Raw genomic sequence first — 19,596 nt, 5'->3', positions numbered from 1 at the left:
GAAAAGTACGAATGGTTTTGAGATATTTTTTTTTTTTGACAAGTGAGACAAGAGTAAAGCACTTCACGAAAGTGATTCATTACATGATGATGTTTGTGGTAGTTTTTATTTTAAAACAGTAGACTTCGTGAGTAAAGTATCTTACATATTTTCTTGGACATTATTTTTGTGACCATAAACCGATTTTTTATTGCGAATCAAATCGCCCATTTAATGAAAAATTCTCATTAAAAAAAATAATAAAAGTTGCTCCTCTGTCACTGCTTTCAGTTATCTCCTTAATTGAAATTACAGTCTAAATAACTAAGCGAACATGACTATTGACACAGACTTTAAAAAAACAAGATTTTTCGCGAATGGGACAAATGGTTGGCCTGTAGAGGCGCCACATTTTTTTCATAGTACTTCAATGTCTGTGGCTTATTTTCATGTGAACCAACTTCTCATTTGACATTACAGAACGAATGTCACCATATGAAGTTGGTTCACATGAAAAAAAGCGCAGTGACAGCAGTAATTTTATGACAGAATGTACTAAAATATGGCAAAACTCTATTACATTTCTTCTTAATTTCTAAACATCATTCTCCTATACTAAGAGGAGCATTTGAAGTTCATCAGAATTGACAACTACAACCAACAGTTTTCTTTTGCTGCAATCGACCTCATCATGCAAACAAAAATATAGTTGGCAATCTCGAGTTCGAAAAACATCGAATTTAGTTTGATAGTTTATGGATCCAGTCAAATTAAGAACTGAGGCGGAACCATTTTCCATTTAATAAGATGTCTTCAATCTTCATGAAACACAGATTTTCGAAATCCTCTTCAAATAAATTATCCCATAATGCAAGCTGTGTTGATTGTTGAACGCTGCAAAACAATAGTTATTCTTGGTTTTAAGGACATCCTTGTTTTCCTTGTTTAAATATGTCGGACCCTGAACATGCCAAGGGCTTCTCTCATTGTTTCAGTGTTTTTTATTAAAATAGTTTTTTGTGCCTTAGGATCATAATTCGACGTTTTTCGTCACTACACCTACGATCGAAAAGTTCAAAGATCAAAGTACTGCTTATACAGCGACATATTTGCGTCCGAAAAAGTAACTGTCGGTCGGTAAACAAATCTAACAAAGGAATTTCATATTTTTTCGGCCGCAATCGAGTGTGTCAAGTAAAAGTGATATTGTTGTAGAGTCATTTCTTTGTTATTGTTTTTGTGTGTTCCGTCTCATTATGATCCGTTCGTATTGCACAAACGTAGTTTGTAATTCGTGATGAAAGCGGAATTTTTCAGGACAAGCTTGCTCTACTCGGCTTCGTCTCGTTGGGACAAGCTTACGACTAGTCCTGAAAAATTCCACTTTTCATCACTTATAAGTTATAACAAAATAGTTTGTTCCGTAGGTTTGTAGATAGAGCCGAAGGCTAAAATCCCTAGTGGCATAATAAGAATCTCCAAACAATGGGTTGTGATATAGTTTCGTTCAACGAGAGGGGAAATCAGGGGAAATCAGATGGCGTTGCGAGTAACTCTATGATAAATTTGAATATTTGTATGGAGGATGTAAGATTTTTCTGAATTTAAAAATTTTGGAGTACGGAAATGGAGGTTTTTGATTTTTCTCGTTATAAATAAAACGTTCTGCATCGTTTAAAAATAGTTCCAGTGAATAATTATTTTTTCTTGAAATTTCATGCGGAACTATTTTTATACGACAGAAAACATTTTAATTTTAACAAGAAAAATCAAAAACTTTGATTTCCGCACTCCAAAACTTTTAGATTCAGAAAAATCTCACATCCTCCATACAAATATTCAAATTTATCATAGAGTTACTCCTAGCGTCATCTGTTAGTCTTTCTACATACATGCAATTTTTGCCAAAAACAAGATGGCGAAAATCACAACCCATTATGACTCGTCAGACCAAGGCTGTAAACTGTATGTAGGTCTCGGAGATACGCGGGTGGCACACAAAAAATTTGACATTTTCGTAGAAGATGGATTCTCAAAGACAATTTCATAGTAGGTGATTTCTGTTTTGTGTGTCCCGCGTATCTAATAAAATGGCGGTCTGCGTGACCTCCGCAACAATCTATAGTCTTGCGTCAGACACCTCGTCTCTGTTGAATGGAATCATTCTATGTTCGATATGTATTGCCGATCCGTAGTTTTTTTTATTGTCTGTTACGGGTACGGGTCGTTTTATTTTAATGTTTTATGAAATTCTCTGAATGACTATTTTGTTATGAGATGAGGATATTTGTAAGCTCGGTTCCGTTGCAATGAGATTATCAACTGTTAGACTATTGATTGTACAGTGAGAGAAAAGTGAAATTTGACATGTATTCTAATAATGTAGTTGTTGAAGTTTTTAATTGATTCCACAGAAAATTTGTTGAATGAATGAAAATCTAGATTTTCCAAACTAAATTTACCATAAAATGAAATATTAAAGCAAAAAGAAATCTACATTTTCATTTGTTAAACATAATTTGTGTGGAATCACTCACAAACCGCAACACTGCCAAACGTTGCTTGGTATATTGTAAAATGAGACTTCAGTGATTTCACATCAGTTTCAGTTAATTGTTGCAACTATAACCTCATACAGCCTGGTGGATAGATTCAAAATTCTGAAAGAACCTTGGATAGATTTGCTTGATTTCACCAAGGCTATAAACTTTGGGGAGGTCACGCAGATAAGAGATACGCGGGTTACACACCACACTTGATGATAACATGGCGGATTTCATACAAAAGTTTACCTCCCCAAAGTTTACAGCCTTGGATTTCACATGGTTGGCTTAGACTTTTTAAATTAGATTCTAGTCAACATTTAAAATTTGAGTTGCTTTTTAGATATGTTTTAAAATACAATTGTAACGTGTGTTCAAAAAAAAAGTTAGGAGACAGCTAAATCAGTGAATATACCAAACGACTTATGTATCTAATGATAGGCTATGTGTTTGATATAAATATTTGGATAAACATTTGAATTTCGCTTTGTAAATAAATATATTTGAAACGATACCATTTAGTCCATCCAGTGTTCCTCCGTGTCCATTCTAGTCCATTTATGTACAAAAATGTCGCACATCAAAATTGTTGAAAACGCATTTCCTCGCAACACGAAACCAACTTCTTGGCGGTCGAGTGATTTTTGAGAAAAGAAACGTAGTGTCCGACATTACATATTATTATTAGTTTCTACAAATTTCAGTGATTTGAAACTATATAGTTAACGAAATTCGGTTGCCGCAGCTTTTGTACACAATCTGTGTAGTGGATAAAAAACGAAAGAATCACAAGCAAATTAGCTTTTTCCAATAGAATTCGCAAAACCTCCACAAAGGTGGTCTATTCAAGATGGCTGATGTGAATTTTCAGGCAAAAACTCGACACCAAGGATACAAAAATAAAGGGAAAGATCCCGATGTAAGTAATTGCACCGTAACGTTGTCAAACTTATTTTTTCCATAAATTACTAGTGAGTGAAAAATCGTGTCGATTAGGGGTGGTTAGGTTGATATGTGGCATCGCAAAATTTAATTATACCCGGTTTACTGCGCACTCATTATAACATATTATGAGAACGACCTTTAATATGATTTCATGGAATTAACATTAGAAATGTATGTTTCGTTTCGATATTCGATCGGCCGGTGAAAGTTATTCAACGCAACGAAATCTTTTCGATTTTTTTTGCAAAATGTCATTGGCGAGGTCATTATATTGATGTGCACGGAAAATAATTTAATCTGAAAAAGTCTTACATTGAGGTTATGAGCTGTCTAACCAAAATAACATTTCATGTTGAAAGCACTGTGTGCGTATAGAACAAAGGAATGTCACAGTATATCAAATTTTTCCATTTCATTTATCGGTTTCTTTGTGCCACACATTGTAGCCAAAGTCTCCGGTCAATATTACAATTAATATGTTTTCGTGCGAGCAGTCAATACAATTGTTTGTATGAGTCACTCTTTGTGACCAGATATATTCTTGGCGATGAGTGGTGTAATTTTTGCATTGTTCAACCGCAGGTATTGATGAAAGACGTATTTCTGCATTCCATTCAAATTCACTCAAAACAATTTTTCTTCGCAACAATCCATCGGTGTCTGATGTTCAAAATTTTCTTTCACAGGAGATGCGAAGACGGCGAAATGAGGTGACCGTCGAATTGCGTAAAAACAAACGCGACGAAATTCATCTCAAACGGCGTAATGTGGACTCAGCTGACGAAGACGATATGCTCACATCGTTAAACCTACAGAAATTAGTAGAAAATGCTGGCAATACGCATGATCCCGATAAGCAATTGGCTGCGGTTCAAGCAGCACGGAAACTCCTATCTTCCGATCGAAATCCTCCAATCGACGATTTGATAAGCAGCGGAATTTTACCGATTTTGGTAGCGTGCTTAGAGCGCAACGATCATTCAATGTTACAATTTGAAGCCGCCTGGGCACTGACCAACATTGCGTCGGGAACATCCGAACAGACGAATCAAGTTGTTAGAGCCGGTGCGGTACCATTGTTTCTTCAATTACTAACATCCCCTGCTCCCAGTGTTTGCGAACAGGCTGTGTGGGCGTTAGGTAACATTATCGGCGATGGACCACATTTGCGGGATTATGTGATCAAACATGGTGTCGTGCAACCGTTACTCACGTTTATCAAACCCGATATTCCCATATCGTTCTTAAGAAATGTGACATGGGTCATTGTCAACTTATGCCGGAACAAAGAGCCACCGCCACCGACACAGACAATCTTGGACATTTTGCCCGCATTAAATGTGCTAATCCATCACACAGATGTGAACATTTTAGTGGACACAGTTTGGGCATTGAGCTATTTAACCGACGGCGGCAATGAACAAATCCAAATGGTCATCGATAGCGGTGTTGTACCAAAATTAATACCATTGTTAGCTCATGTTGAAGTGAAAGTGCAAACGGCTGCGCTACGAGCTGTCGGCAACATCGTAACCGGTTCCGACGAACAAACACAAGTAGTTTTGAATTGTGACGCTCTATCGTATTTCCCCACACTGTTGAGCCATCCGAAAGAGAAGATCCGAAAGGAAGCCGTTTGGTTTTTGTCAAATATCACAGCCGGCAATCAGTCACAGGTCCAGGCCGTCATTGATGCGGGTTTGTTGCCGAAAATTATTGTGAATATGAGAACCGGCGAATTTCAAACACAGAAGGAGGCAGCGTGGGCAATTAGCAATCTCACAATAAGCGGCAACCGGGAACAGGTTGCCCAATTGATCAAAGACGAAGCTATACCGCCGTTTTGTGATCTGCTGACCTGCAAGGACACACAAGTCATCAATGTAAGTGCAGTGACAGTGTGCGTAAATTGTAATTTTGTAAATTAATTTCCCGTTTGAACAGGTCGTTTTGGATGGTATCAATAATATGCTGAAAATGGCTGGACCTCATGTCGTACATATTGCCAACATGATCGAAGAATGTGAAGGCATGGCGAAAATTGAGGAACTGCAGAACCACGAAAACATTGAGATTTATAAATTAGCTTACGACATAATTGAGCAATTCTTTTCGGACGAGGTATGTCAATTGTGATGAGCCAAACCGGAAAAAATGGAAAATAATTTTTTGCTATTTTCAATCGCAGGGTGACGAATCAAATATCGTTCCAGTAGCTGGTGAAAGTGGTTATCAATTCAATCAAACCCCGAACATACCAACAGATGGATTTAAATTTTAATGATTGTGTGACGAGGTACCATGGCACAAAGCAAACAACTACAACAACAACAACAAAAAAAAATAATTTACAGAAAAAATATTTTGGCGGATATTTCCTCTATATTTGTATTCTTATTTCTTGAACTGCTGACGACGCAAAAAACAACACATTTTCTTTCCTTTCACGTCGTTGAGCAAAACTTATTTAAAATGAATAAAATAAAAAAAAAACAGTAAAAGAGACACAGTTTAAAACAGAAAAAAAAAATATTTAAAAAAAACGTTGCCGGTAGTTTTGCATATAAAAACGTTTCTTTTTTGTCTTTTAGCTTGTTCCTCCAGCGAACAAACGCAAAAATCGTTAAATCTACAAAAGATAAATTTGTAACATAACCTTCACTTCAGCTACATAATTAAAACAAAATGGATGAATCGACATTGTTGGACCCGTACGATAAAACAAAAAAAAAAGATCCATCGGTTTTGCGAACATAATTTTTGCCATTTCTCGTTATTATACAATGGTAAATCACATGTTGGATATAAAGTGGAAAAAACGATCGGGAATTTTATGCTAGTCTGTCTGTTCAAAATCAAAAAAAAAAAGTTTCGAAAATGTTCTTGCTAAAATGAAAAAATTCTAGTTAAATTGCTATAAATGGATGGACAAACAGTGTTTTTAACAAAATGAAACGTAATATGATGAAGGAGATGAGTTAAGTGGAAAATCAAAGCTTAAAAGATTTAATTTTCTTTCTATTTTTTTTCGAAATTAGTGTAGTCGTACGGGTCTGTTATTAATTAATTAATAATTGAGCCTGTCAATTATACTTTTCTATTCTTTCTCGGTATTATAAATTTTAACAGAAAACAGCAGAAAAAATAAATTTTTAATAAGAAAATGAGAAGCAAGTTACACTTTTAGCGAGCTTGTTTAGATTTATATTAACTAATTCTTTATTTCCATAGACTGGCGGTTATATACAAACACATTTCGTTCGAATTCGTTTTTTTTATTTTTAAATAAATTATTGAAATCATTAAAATCAATTGTCATGTCTTCAACGATATACACAAAATGAAAAGAAAAATTTAATTATATCCAAACAACAAAGAAAACAAAAAAAAATTAAATAAAAAGAAAAATTTGTTTGCAATGCAGAGCTATTTAATTTTAAGATCGAAAAAGAGAAAAAATATTTGTTTTGTACATAAATATTTATACATAGAGTTGCCATTCAATTATTGATTTCTTTTTTTTTCTTTCTTTATTTAGTTAGATTCAATCATTTTCTTGCTATTTAATATCTTTTGTCCTTTCGGTTCGGAAGAGAGAGAGCAAAGGAAGTGAGAGGTTTTTTTATTTAGAAAAAAAAGAAAAAAATATTTTATTGAAACTTTGTGGGGAAAAAATGGTTTTTAACCGAAATTTCAATGTGATAGACGCGTAACTTTAAATTAAATGCAACGCATTGTAAACCCATCATCAACTTAACAACAATTTCTTATTATTTCGATCAGAAAATCCAGCAATTTTGGCCATTTACAGTGAACGACATCTCAAATGTCTCACTGTCTTTTTTTTTCAGAGAATGTCATTGTGAATTTGCAATGACACAATAAAATTCTCAGAAAAATTTGACAGTGAGACATTTGAGATGTCGTTCACTGTATTACAGATAAATTGCTCAATTTATCGATCCAAAGTAAAAACAAAAACTTACGTTTAGTCTTTAGACGTTTCCTAACATTATCGTCACATCATCAGGAATGAAAGGAAAAATAGAAGAAACTAGAATCACAAGTCCAAAACATCAGTATGCAAAAATGATCTGGCTATAATGAAACTATCAGACTTTTTGATGTTGTTTGTGTTGTTACCTCTGAGTTCATCCTAAATTTTAGTTTATTTGAAATGAAAACTACTCTAACCGAACCTGTTATCCATGATGAAGTAAATGAAGAATGTTTTGACATCATTCATAGACTTAATCTCTTCTAGACAAAATTATGCTTATAAAGACCTCTGATCATCTAAAAGATCTCTTCCATTATTTTAAAGAAAGTAGAAGGTAAGACTCAACATCAAAGTTCAACGCAAAATAATGGAAACTCTGCAGGTCCGCACTGGACATATATGAGGCATATTGAACCAGCCATTTTTACCAAGGTTCAGAACGAACAGGTTAAAACACCTACGCAGGCAGCTAGCACCCGAACGGATCTTTTCCAATTAGGTATTTAGCACACAGAAAATTTTTTCTAAGTTTGTGGAGGAAAATTAGGCCACTGCTTTTGTGATCAGCTCAGACGTGACTTTCAAGTTCAAGTTTTCAGGTTTTTACTATGAGCAACTTTTCGTCAACTTCAAATCTAAAAATGGATAGATAAAGCATCCTCCTTTTTTCATAGACAAGCCTGAAATGCATGTGGAATTGTGGAAAAATCGCATAGTACAACTTTCGTTTGTATTTCGTTTGAATGAGAGGTCAAAGAAGATATTTACGACAACAGATGACATAGCCCTTTCCTATAGAGTTTTGTTACGCAGTAAAGAAGATCTTTCCTGTCAGTTCACGGGTAATTTGAAATTCAGACAGCTCGTAATATTTCAAAAAAGTCACTCAAACTACAACTTTTATAAGATAAACAAGGAAATTTTCAGGTGAAAAAAAATCTGGCCCATGGGAGGATCGAACTCACGACCTTCGCGTTTCTAATTTTTGTGATTATTAGCACGACGCTCTAACCAGCTGAGCTAATGGGCCATGTGTAGCTGGAAGACTAGTTTCCCATATGGTCAGAACATATGAAAATATTATTATTATGAAAACAACTGTGATGTGAAATGGTGTTTGTGTCGTAGGTATACTATTGCCTGTTCACGTTATCTCAAGATTTTGTCCCTGAGCATGTTTTATATTTTGTGAATTATAAATAATTGCATTGAAGGACGCATTTCAACTTAACACGTTGCCGGTTATTGTAACTTGTCAACTTTAGGCACACCGGAAAGTGCTAGGGGAGTCGAGGAATACCTCCAAATAAATTTCTAAAAATCAAAAATTTGACTTTTGATTTTTAGAAATTTATTTGGAGGTATTCCTCGACGCCCTTAGCACTTTCCGGCGTGCCTAAAGTGCCTGCTCGAGCATTATCCCCTACGTGTTAAGATGTGGTTATGATTTGGTTACTGTCGCCTTAGTTAGCCACTTGTATCGCTTTCATCTTCGTCGCTGTTATCAAATCTAAATTGTTGCCTATCTAAATTTACAGTTTCAAATCGTCATTCAAAAACTAATACTAAACTGCAGTTAGTGCAAGCTCAACATTGAACAAACATTTAAATTGCATCAGAAAGTTTGTGACGAGATGTAGACGTAATGTATGTACTACAAATTAGGATTTGCTCTCCATATCTTAGGACGAGTCAGCCCTCATTCGAGTACAGCTCTAACGTCAGATAACATCATGTCATTTATATCGTTAAACTAGAATCATATGCATTCACCGATTCAGCGAACTGGTTTAGATATTGCTGGCACGATATATTCATTTATTCCAGACCGTTGGCCTTGGTGCAGAAACAATGTCCATATAGAGAAGGCAATTAGCCACAATTTATGAATAACTGGTAATGTAAACTAAAAGTTTTTGTTGTGGTAAGTATGACCATAAGGTCGCTGAACGATTTGTAACATAAGCCAAGTGGAAACAATTTACAATCAATTCACATATGAAAGGAATGTGAACAATCTTTGTGCTCCGATCAGTAAAAAAAGGTGCAGAAGCATTCGATAGCTCTATGAGGAGAATGTAGTTTACTCACCTAGCAATGAAAACGTGAAGAATGGATAGCAATCGCTTGACCAATGTATTTAATCGGAAAATTATTTTCAAAGAGTAGAGCGCCATTTGTCTGTACATTGTCTCTCATAAAGTATGTATCCCAGCATGCACTCACACGAGGATGCACAATACACCTAATATATATATACACACACACACACACACATGTTTTTTTTGACAATCGAAAAGAAATCGAACGTAATCTGACAGGAAAAAAAAATTCAGTCGAACCTTTGAGAATCTACGATCGCCTTTCGGACTCTAAATTAAGTTATAGCTCTGATTCGAGAAATTGAAGTTTCAAATCGATTCCCGTGAAATTGAATTGTAAAATTGTTGTTTGTGATGAAATTTTGAAAAACAAAGAATCAAGACGAAAGGTTCGAACTGAAAAAACGCGATAAAACTCACGTTGCAATATCGACAGCTCATTAGTACGATTTTTATCTTGAATCGTCGATAATCCGTAGCGTTTGGAGACGATTTAATTTTTCCAAAACAAAGACAAATTATGTTCAAATTAGTTTGTTATTGAATCGAACTGTTGTGGTATTATTTACTCCATTCCATTGGCATTGTATACGAAACAAAACTGATCAAATAATATGGCTAAGTACTACGAGACCACCACAACTTTTAACTACAGTTGGGAGCAGGTAGTGCAGGGTTTTTGGAACAGATATCCGAATCCACATAGGTAATTTGAATCATATTCTGTCGTCGTCTTTAAATCTAGCCCAAAACCGCACACATTATGCAATCCAAAAAAGAAATATGTGTGACAAAGAGCATTGCGTGTGTTCGCATTTTGGCATTGATTTGCTGATGAAATTGATGTAATGTTCTGGTTTTTTATAGATTTTTAAATTTGATTTTAGCTCACATGTCTTAACCGAAGACACCATTTCAAGAGAAATACGTAACGGTAAATTGCACAGCAAGCGATTGCTGTCGAAGACGAACAATTTGCCGAAATGGGGAGAACGTTTCCACAATGCGAAATCAGTGAAAATTGTGGAGGAATCAGTCGTAGATCCAAAGGAGAGGACATTAACCACTTACACTAGAAACATTGCATTTACGAAAGTCATGGTGAGTTGGTTCATATTTCGTGCAACATTTTGTTAGAGATAGGAATCATCTGCTCGAGTGAAAGGAGATTTTATTGGTTCTCAAGAAAGTAATTAACAAAATGCAAATTACGTGACCACTAGCGGTCACACTTGAACTAAACAATCTCCATTATCGAGACGTACAGATTTTCTGCGCCATACTATATGGCGACCATCATGACGAACGACCCTGATAATAAATTCCTTATCTGAACGTATTGCTGTAGTAGCAAATTTCAATCAATAAATCAAATAAATTTACATTTACAGAGTGTGGTGGAAAAAGTTGTCTACAAAATGTCTGACGAACATCCCGGAAAAACGATAGCCATCCGATCGGCTTGGATCGATTCACAAGTGTTTGGATTTTCGCGAGCAATACGAGCATTTGGCGTGGAAAGGTTCAAGAAAAATTGTAACAAAATGGTAAGACACTTGACCACCGGCTGGCAAATCGTTTGTCTCTAATTTCTTATTGATGTCAAACATTAGGTATTCGGCTTCAACCATGTCCTCAGCGCAATGTTTCCGATGCATACACCATCTGCAAATCAAGCCGATCATCATTACATGTCCAAAGCGAATAAGATTAAAGAAGCTGCCAAAACGGCATCGTCACAGGTCAAGGCACAGGCTGAACAGATTTACCAAGCATATTCCGTTAAAAATTGAGTTTTTAAACAGAATGAAAATTGCAGGTGCTGTGTGTGATTGATGTGATGATTTGAGAAATGTTTTGCATATAATTCGAAATAGAATTTCGTTTAGCGACAAAAAATGACAGAAAAAATGTCTGTTGTCATTGGTGGTATATATACTAGATTTAACCGTTCTATCAAACAACTTCACCCTTTTGTAAATAAATTTGAGTTAATTTTAGGATAATATTTGATTTTGGTAGCCATTAGATCTCTATTATCAAAGCATCTTTTGAGTCTATCCAGTAACGATGACATAGGATAATCATAGCTAATCTTTCGTGCAATTTGATTAGTTGCCAGACAGAAGTATTAAATTGTTGGACCACCCTAATGTTTTATAATTGTGATGTGCTTTCTCATTAAGATGCTTTCATTTTAGTGTTAACATTCAACAGAAAATTAGTTATGTAATGCAGTGAATGTAACAGACGTTTAAGTACAATTCTTTTTATTATTAAAAATGATTGAAAATAATTCGTGTTGGTTTTGAAGTGGAAGTCTATTTCGGAAACTTTTACTTACCGGTGAAACATGAATTTAAACTGAGTACGAAATGAAAAATTACGAATTGCCCTTGACTCAACTCCTGTCCCCACTGGTATTCGATCTGGTGACCTCTCGATAGTGGGTCGAGTGTTCTACCGTTCTTACCAATATGACGAGCAAAATGTAATTTCAAAATCTGAAAGCTCCTTAGCGAAATCAAATTTTATGCCAAAATATCATAGACTAGGAATCACTTAATTGACTGGGGACATCGATGAGTTTTAAAACTGCGATAAATCTAAAATTGTCTTTTCTTAAGGTGAACTTTGTTTAAGCCCGTCTCGGAGAGATGCCACCATAAAAATGTATGCTGGTTTGTAGCAAATTTTTGAAAATTCTAGTTTATTTCACGAAACCTGAACCGATTTCACTAAACTTTTTTTTTTGCTGAAAGCTATTGACAAGACGCGTAGTTTGACACCAATATGAGGTCATTGTAAAATGCGGTCTCGGGGAGATATGACCAAAAGTGTTTTTTTTTTTGTTGTATTCGACATTCCGAGATATTCTCAATGAATCTCCAATGATTTCTGTAAACTTGTTTCCCTTTAGAACGCTATAATTCCAGAATTGCTCCAAATGACACGAAATCAAATTTTTAGAAGATTTTTGGTTGATTCTGCTTCGAAGTAAGGTAAAATCACCGCGACCCATACGTTGCCAAAATTACATTTTTCATATAAAAACTGAATATCGGTGTCATTCGAAAGCTACAGCATATGACTTCACGAGAAAAATAACTTTGGCTCGAATAGGTTAGTTGGGTGAGTGAAATCAGCTTTCACCAGTGGTTATAAGTGTCATCCCCGAATTTTGACTCATTGAGGTTATCTCGAAAATTTTTGTAGCCATTTTTAGACCCGTACGAAGTACTAGGGTCTTATAGGTTTACGCATACGTTTGTAACACGTCGAATTGGACTCACTGAGTAAGGAGAAACCTATTGTGGTTGTATAGAGATGCCAAATTCGAAGATGGGTGATTTCGGATCGACCTCTCCGGAGCTGTGGCCCAATATGTGCCTAAATGTTTTTCGACGATATCTCCAGACATTTAAGCACAACACTTGTCAGTGATACGCGAAAAAAAGGTATTTGCAATACCGATCGACAAAAAAAAAAGTTTTTAGAAATCGGATGACCGACTCGTGAGTTAGACCCCTTGGTGTGAACTAGGCACAGGGTGGTAAGCAGTTTTTGCTTGTAGGTCGGCCAAATTTGAACATATTTCGTCTGTTTTCGCTTTATTAGATAGGTATTGACCGTACCAATCAGGGAAAAATTTATGAAATTATTTTATGCATGAAGATTGCAAGTTACTTGACAATGAAATTGAAATTTGGAAATAAAATTTTTGTTTTACGCGCCCTGACGAGATTTGAACCCCAAATCAAATCTCGTCAGGGCGCGTAAAACAAAAATTTTATTTCCAAATTTCAATTTCATTGTCAAGTAACTTGCAATCTTCATGCATAAAATATTATTTCAATGTTCGGAACACCACCGAAGCAATACAACATTCAAAATAAAAATTATGAAATTATGTTTACCGGAGCGTGAGCTGGGTCTCTTGGAGTGAGCTCTTATCTGGCTACTCGGCCGTACAGTGAATGTGGAGTATTTTGCCACTCGAGTAAATTTTGACTGAATTTCATGTTTTTTTTTGTTTGAAAGATATTAACGAATGTAAAGCGTCGGTACTATTTCCGGTCTCCTAACAAAATGGCTGCCGGCGGCCATATTGGATTTTATTAAAAGTGATATATCTTGGGAAAAATGGTACTTAGAGAGTTTCTGTTAACATAGAAGTAATTGGTTATGTGTGTGGGGTGTTTCAGGCATTACATACATGGACATCTATATATATCTATATTCACCTATATTGAGCTATATACAGGCATATAGAATAGCATATTCATCTATGAAATGTTTATTTATAGGAAAATATAGGTAAATATAGCGGTATATAGCTGTTTAAATAGGAATTTATGAAAGTTGACTTCGTACGGGGCTGTCTATATTGCCTCCGGCATTTTTTTTTGTATATGATAACAAGGCAAAGAGTGGATAATGTAAGTGATTTTAAAGGGCGAATAGCTTTGTAGTAGAGAAGAGTATGAAGTAAGAGAAATAAAGAGTTTCACATTAAAGGCTTTTGATACGAATAGGTGTTTCGTACGGGTCGGCGTTAGCTATATTTTTCAATGGTTTTGAGCCAGAATAACCGTTGTGGGGCAACAACCAATTTCGAAAAAAAAATCTGGCTATTAATGAACCACCGAAAAATATCAGTTTTATAGACATAAAGCACTGGGTCTCCTGAGTATTAGAAAATTTATAGACTGATTTGTTACCGCAAAACATAGCCGACACAGCTCACTTTATGCCTCAGAAATGGCGAAGTTTGTAATGCAACTAACCCTGGAGTTACCCATATATAAAAATAGCTGTTATAAAGACTAGTCAGTGCTTTTATCACAGCAAATCTCCTCTTTCTTCCCGTTTTTTTAATACAAAAAAAAAGATGTTTTTTCTAGTAACAGGACTTGCTTCACTATGCTAACGCGTGCCTACGCGCGTGCTAACTGAAGAACTGTTCGACATCGTTAGCCGAACCACTACATATAATATACAGTCTCTCGTTGAGTTCAGCAGTGTTCCCAGATAAATGGAAATTATCATATCTCACACCGATACACAAATCTGGAAGCCGAATTGACATAGCTAACTACAGAGGTATAGCCATTCTCCCGACGTTCGGCAAACTGTTCGAGTCAATCGTTTGCAGTTTCCTCACGGACAAGTTTAAGGGCAAAATCTCAATCAACCAACATGGATTCATTAAAGGTCGTTCTACTGTGACCAATCTGCTTCAATTCACGAGGAAAGCGATTCGTACCATGGAAAAGGGTCACCAAATGGATGCGGTTTACACAGATATTAAGATACAGTCCGTCACAATTTTTTGATATCGAAACTTCGTAAAATGGGAGTCCACTCTGAAATGCTAAATTGGATAGAGTCTTACTTGAGCGGAAGGTTGCAATACGTTAAAATTGGAGGTCACTCATCAACTGTGTTCTGTGCTACATCCGGAATCCCACAGGGGAGTCACCTAGGCCCCCTTCTCTTCATATTATTCTTCGACGACATAACAAAAGTAATACAACGTGCGAAGTGTCTATTGTACGCAGACGATTTGGAGATCTTTCGGAAAATACGAACAGTATTGGACTGCTCAGCTTTGCAACGTGATCTTGATGACGTCACACATTGGCTCAGGATTAACGGCCTCACAGTCAGCATAAATAAATGCAATTCGATCTCATTTCATCGGAACTATCATCCAATTCACTTCGATTACAAAATGGACGGTGAAAGTCTGGTGCGAGTCAACCGAATTCGTGACTTGGGTGTGATTCTGGATACAAAATTAGACTTTTCAGCCCACATCGAACATATAACAAGTAAAGCGTACTCAATGCTCGGCTTCTTGAAGAGGATTTGTTACGAGTTTCGTTCCGTCAACGCCCTAAAAAGCGTCTACTGTGCTCACGTAAGATCACGTCTAGAATACGCATTCAACGTTTGGCAACCGCACTGCACCACGAAAATATCTGCAATTGAGTCCATTCAGAGACAATTCATCATCTACGCCCTAAGACGAACTGTACGGCGTGACAATACCTTCTGACTGCCTTCATATGATTCTCGCTGTAGGACAGTTGGTATTGAGGCATTATCAAGAAGGCGCATCAATTTGAGTGTAACTTTCATGTACGATGTCCTCACCGAACGAATTGACGCTCCCGAGCTGAAGTCTAAGATAAACATTCGACGACCTGCCCGCGATCTTCGTTCGAATGAATTTCTGCAAATCGACCAACACCGAACCAACTATGGATTATATGAACCAGTCAATTATATGAGCATGATCTTCAATCGATTTGCATATTTGTACGACAGATCAACCTCTAGGATTACGTTCCGTAATCGCATTCGTACCATGGAGCTACCAGAGCGCTATTCGTTTATCACCTACAGGATGAGCTAAGTGTTTAGCTGCCGTTTCGTTCATTGCAATTTGATTGATTTGATTTACTGATTTGTTTTCCTCTTTTCCTTTTCTTTTTCTTTTTCTTGTTTTTGAATTTCCTTCAGCTTTTTTTTATCTTTTTGACGAATATTTTTTCTTCAATTGTTTGAATATGATTCTTGTTTTCATCTTTAATTTCTATTTTTGTCATAAATATCAGTTGGTTTTATACTGTTGATAAATAAATAAATAAATAGCTTACCTTCTCGTGTATCGTTTAAAGTCGCAATCATGCTAAAGTCGTTCATAATGTTAAACAATCTCGGCTAGCTTTTAGCGACTCCTGCCAAATAACATTTATTGTGAAAATATTATTGTCACAGACTCAAACTAAATCAGAATTTTGCTCCAATGACATACGATTGCAGGACAAAGTGTTCGAGAGATCGGTTATTTGGTCCAAAATATCTGGAAAAAATTTATTTGTAATTCGATGGTTTTACAGACATTAAATAAGTAATCGTAATGTTTTAGGAACGGATATAACATCTGTTATTGACAACTGAACTACGACAAAAGTACAATGATCTGTACCTAATGTCATTCTATATAGGAAAGTGAATATAAAAACACGTGAAGTAAAAGATTTCATTTTCAGTCTGTCGAAAACACTTAGATAGAATCAAGTAATAGAATCGATAACTGTTCTAAAGATATGCTGACCGTGAAAAGTTGTATGTTTTAATTGTACCTGTTATATGCAGATCAAGAGTGTCATCATTGTACGCATCTTCATACTGTTTGGCTTCACTTTCCTTGGATCGTTGTTTGAACAGAGCAACGCGCCTAAGACTCGGTCCTTAAATAAACATTGAGATCATAATTTATTGCCAAGCGAAGAATTGAAGAGAAATACTTCTTTGAATTCTCCTAGATGGTGTGAACGGCTTGGAATTATCCTTATCATGAATATCCTCACTGTTCGTCTTGATCTTAAAAGTGCTGTCCAAAATCGTTGGTTTTCGTGCAGTGGATTTTTCTCGTTTCGATTCGTAAAGAAGTTTTTTGGTTGGTGTCGCTGCAATACCCATACTTTCGAAAAAATGTTCCGTTCGCACTGTGTCACTTCGCAATACTTCCATACTTTCAGTCCTCGTCTTTATGTTCAATGACAATTTAGTCGCTGGCATTGTCACCTCACCGAATGTTAGATTTTTCGCCTCCTTCGGCTCATCATGAGCTTTTAAAGTAGAGTGAAATTTCTTCAGAACGGAGAGTAATATTTTCACCCTCTTGATAATTCGATTTTTTTCATCTTCCTTGCACAACACCAGCGCTGCGTTACATTCTTTGATCATAAGATGGAAATCTTTCAAGTACAACGATCTGGGTGACTCAGTTCCAAGCTCCAGATCGTTATAGTTAATTTGAAAGTGCTGATTAAGTACGTCACATTGGAAAAGTAGATTTTGGACGATCTCCTTGTCAAATGTTTGAGTCAAAGAATTGATCGACGTACTGAATATGTCGATAATGCAACTACAAAACGCTTGCGTATCAATTATATTTTGAATGCTGTGTATCAACACACCAATCTCGTCGTTCCAATGACTCTGCAGGAGGATAGAATGAATTTTCGAGTGTGACAAAATAGCGGGAATGAGGAATGAGTCAAGAGCTTCAAGCGATGCGAGACTACTTTGCAGATTTGATTTAGCTGAAAGGAAAATAAGAAAATTTTTGTCTTGCAGAACCAGTGCTCAGTACTCACTTTTGTAGTCCCATGAGAACGACATTGCAAAAGTACCAATCTGGACAATTTTTTCATAAATTCCATCGATTCCTTCGGTTTGTTTGTCAATTTCATCCTGAGCACTACCACGTTCACATAAATCTTTCAATTTCTGGACTGGATCAGCTTTCATTTCAACGAAGACAGTAAAGACCAGCTTCAACAGGGAGTCATTTACCCATCTGTCCAATTGATAGAGCGAATTTTCCAAGGTTGCCGCTTTTAGTCGACGATTTTGCTCGTCTGGGATGCCTTTTAACAACGAACATGCCTCCTCAAATGCAATGCTATCTCTCAAGACTTTCTGACACATACAAGTCAGTGGCTTTTTATCATCATCCGAAGTAACATTAACGAAATTCAAGACCTGACCAATGATTGAGTCCACAACTGAGCGAATTTTACCACTTTCAATGGACGCCTTAAATTGTCTTGTTAGAGCTGGCTAATAGGCTTGAGGTAAAAAGATCACTTACCTCAGCATGGTGCTCGGCAATGTTCGTCGTGTTCGACTCTGAACCAAATAATGTTAGTGGAGCTAGTAAATCCAAAGCCACGTCCATCAAATGAACAAAATTGGTGTCGGTGACTGTGCACGAATCACTAATCGTTTTAATGTGTGAAAGACACCACATAATACGATCCAAGAAAAACTGACGAGTTGGCTAACGGGAAAATATTTTTCGGTTGTAAAATATGAACCAGATACAGAGCCAGACTTACCGCCAGCACAATTTTGTCCTTCTCTTCGATTGTTAAAGCCTTTTCGAGGTATTTAATGCAGCAAACAATTTGTGATGTACAGAGCAATGATGTTTCGATGGCGTTTGGATTTTTATTTGTTTTTGATGCAAGTGATTGCTGAAGGCAGCGACAGATGGATGATAGTTCAGCACAAACTTTCTACATTTAAAGGAGAAAAGAAAATATTGGATTTAAATTGGAAATTGTTTAATTAGGTAGAGACATACATTCAACCAATTAAGTCCACTGGATTCCACATAAGTAAACCCCAGGTACAATTCATTTTCACATTTTGTTATTAGACTGTCTAGGTCCATACTGATTGTTCTTGCCAAATTTACTCAAATATATTTTAGATTTCGAATGTAGCAATTGTAAACAAATTCCGAAGACGTTTATTTTTATTTGAATTGAGAGCACGAAGAGGCGGTAGAGGGAGTAGAGGTGAATATAACTATGTCATGAAAACCCATGAGGACGTGTTAACTTTATCACGAAGCAGCTGTGGCAGTGAATGTACAAACCAGGTATGGTCTGTCCATACAAGCCGGAGGAAATAGCGATTTCATACAAACAAACTCACCTTTCAATGAAAATCATTGAGAGGTAAGTTTCTTTATATGAAATCGCTATTTCCTCCGCTACATACAAATTTTGACATTAGATCATACCTATAGAGTAGGTATACTGTCATTGGTTATTTTTGTTTTTTTTCTTATCTAGCAGGTGTTAGTGTCAGTGTCTTTCCCTTACCACAGTAGAGATAGTATTTAATGTTAAATCAACAAACTAGGCCCTTTTTAGGCACTTTTTATGTGCAATAGCATGTAAAATGTACATTTTGTGGGGGAAATAGATCAGTGTCAAATAGCGGTTTCTTCTCTCAAAAAGTGTCAAATGAGTTGTCAATTTCACAAAGCTAACCTCAAAAGATGTTTCGTTCACAGAGCCGCCCCTTGAAAAATGAAAATTTGTTTGGCATCTCACCATCCAATACTTTTTTTGTTCGATTTGAGGTTAGCTTTGTGAAAATGACAATTTATTTGACAGCTCAAACGACATTGACAATGATCTATTGTTTACTGGGC

The 19,596-nt window shown here is 36.1% G+C and overlaps 3 protein-coding genes and 1 non-coding gene across 4 annotated transcripts; 2 read left to right on the top strand and 2 right to left on the bottom strand.

The window, feature by feature from the left end:
* The first annotated feature begins 3,068 nt into the window (after positions 1–3,068).
* LOC119086076 (importin subunit alpha-3) lies at positions 3,069–7,096 on the top strand. Its single transcript, XM_037196651.1, has 4 exons — positions 3,069–3,441; positions 4,154–5,350; positions 5,412–5,588; positions 5,656–7,096. The coding sequence occupies exons 1-4, from the start codon at positions 3,373–3,375 to the stop codon at positions 5,746–5,748; spliced, it is 1,536 nt and encodes a 511-aa protein (XP_037052546.1). The 5' UTR covers positions 3,069–3,372; the 3' UTR covers positions 5,749–7,096.
* Positions 7,097–8,407: 1,311 nt separating this feature from the next.
* On the bottom strand, positions 8,408–8,497 carry Trnai-aau. The gene is given in 2 exon segments: positions 8,408–8,443; positions 8,460–8,497. It is a non-coding gene; the product is annotated as a tRNA-Ile (tRNA).
* A 1,258-nt stretch (positions 8,498–9,755) lies between these two features.
* Positions 9,756–11,862, top strand: LOC119086078 (protein preli-like). The gene is made up of 4 exons (XM_037196654.1): positions 9,756–10,275; positions 10,457–10,670; positions 10,961–11,116; positions 11,183–11,862. Exons 1-4 carry the CDS (start codon positions 10,184–10,186, stop codon positions 11,360–11,362), a joined length of 642 nt encoding a protein of 213 aa, XP_037052549.1. The 5' UTR covers positions 9,756–10,183; the 3' UTR covers positions 11,363–11,862.
* Positions 11,863–16,299: 4,437 nt separating this feature from the next.
* On the bottom strand, positions 16,300–18,962 carry LOC119086073 (serendipity locus protein alpha-like). The gene is made up of 7 exons (XM_037196649.1): positions 18,736–18,962; positions 18,488–18,667; positions 18,241–18,429; positions 17,744–18,185; positions 16,889–17,689; positions 16,724–16,831; positions 16,300–16,440 (listed from the first exon to the last, which is right to left on the bottom strand). Exons 1-7 carry the CDS (start codon positions 18,823–18,825, stop codon positions 16,358–16,360), a joined length of 1,893 nt encoding a protein of 630 aa, XP_037052544.1. The 5' UTR covers positions 18,826–18,962; the 3' UTR covers positions 16,300–16,357.
* Between the last annotated feature and the right edge of the window lie 634 nt (positions 18,963–19,596).

This window comes from Bradysia coprophila, chromosome IV (assembly GCF_014529535.1).
Source record: "Bradysia coprophila strain Holo2 chromosome IV, BU_Bcop_v1, whole genome shotgun sequence".
Classification (NCBI taxonomy): domain Eukaryota; kingdom Metazoa; phylum Arthropoda; class Insecta; order Diptera; family Sciaridae; genus Bradysia; species Bradysia coprophila.
This window is presented reverse-complemented; position numbering and strand designations above follow the sequence as displayed.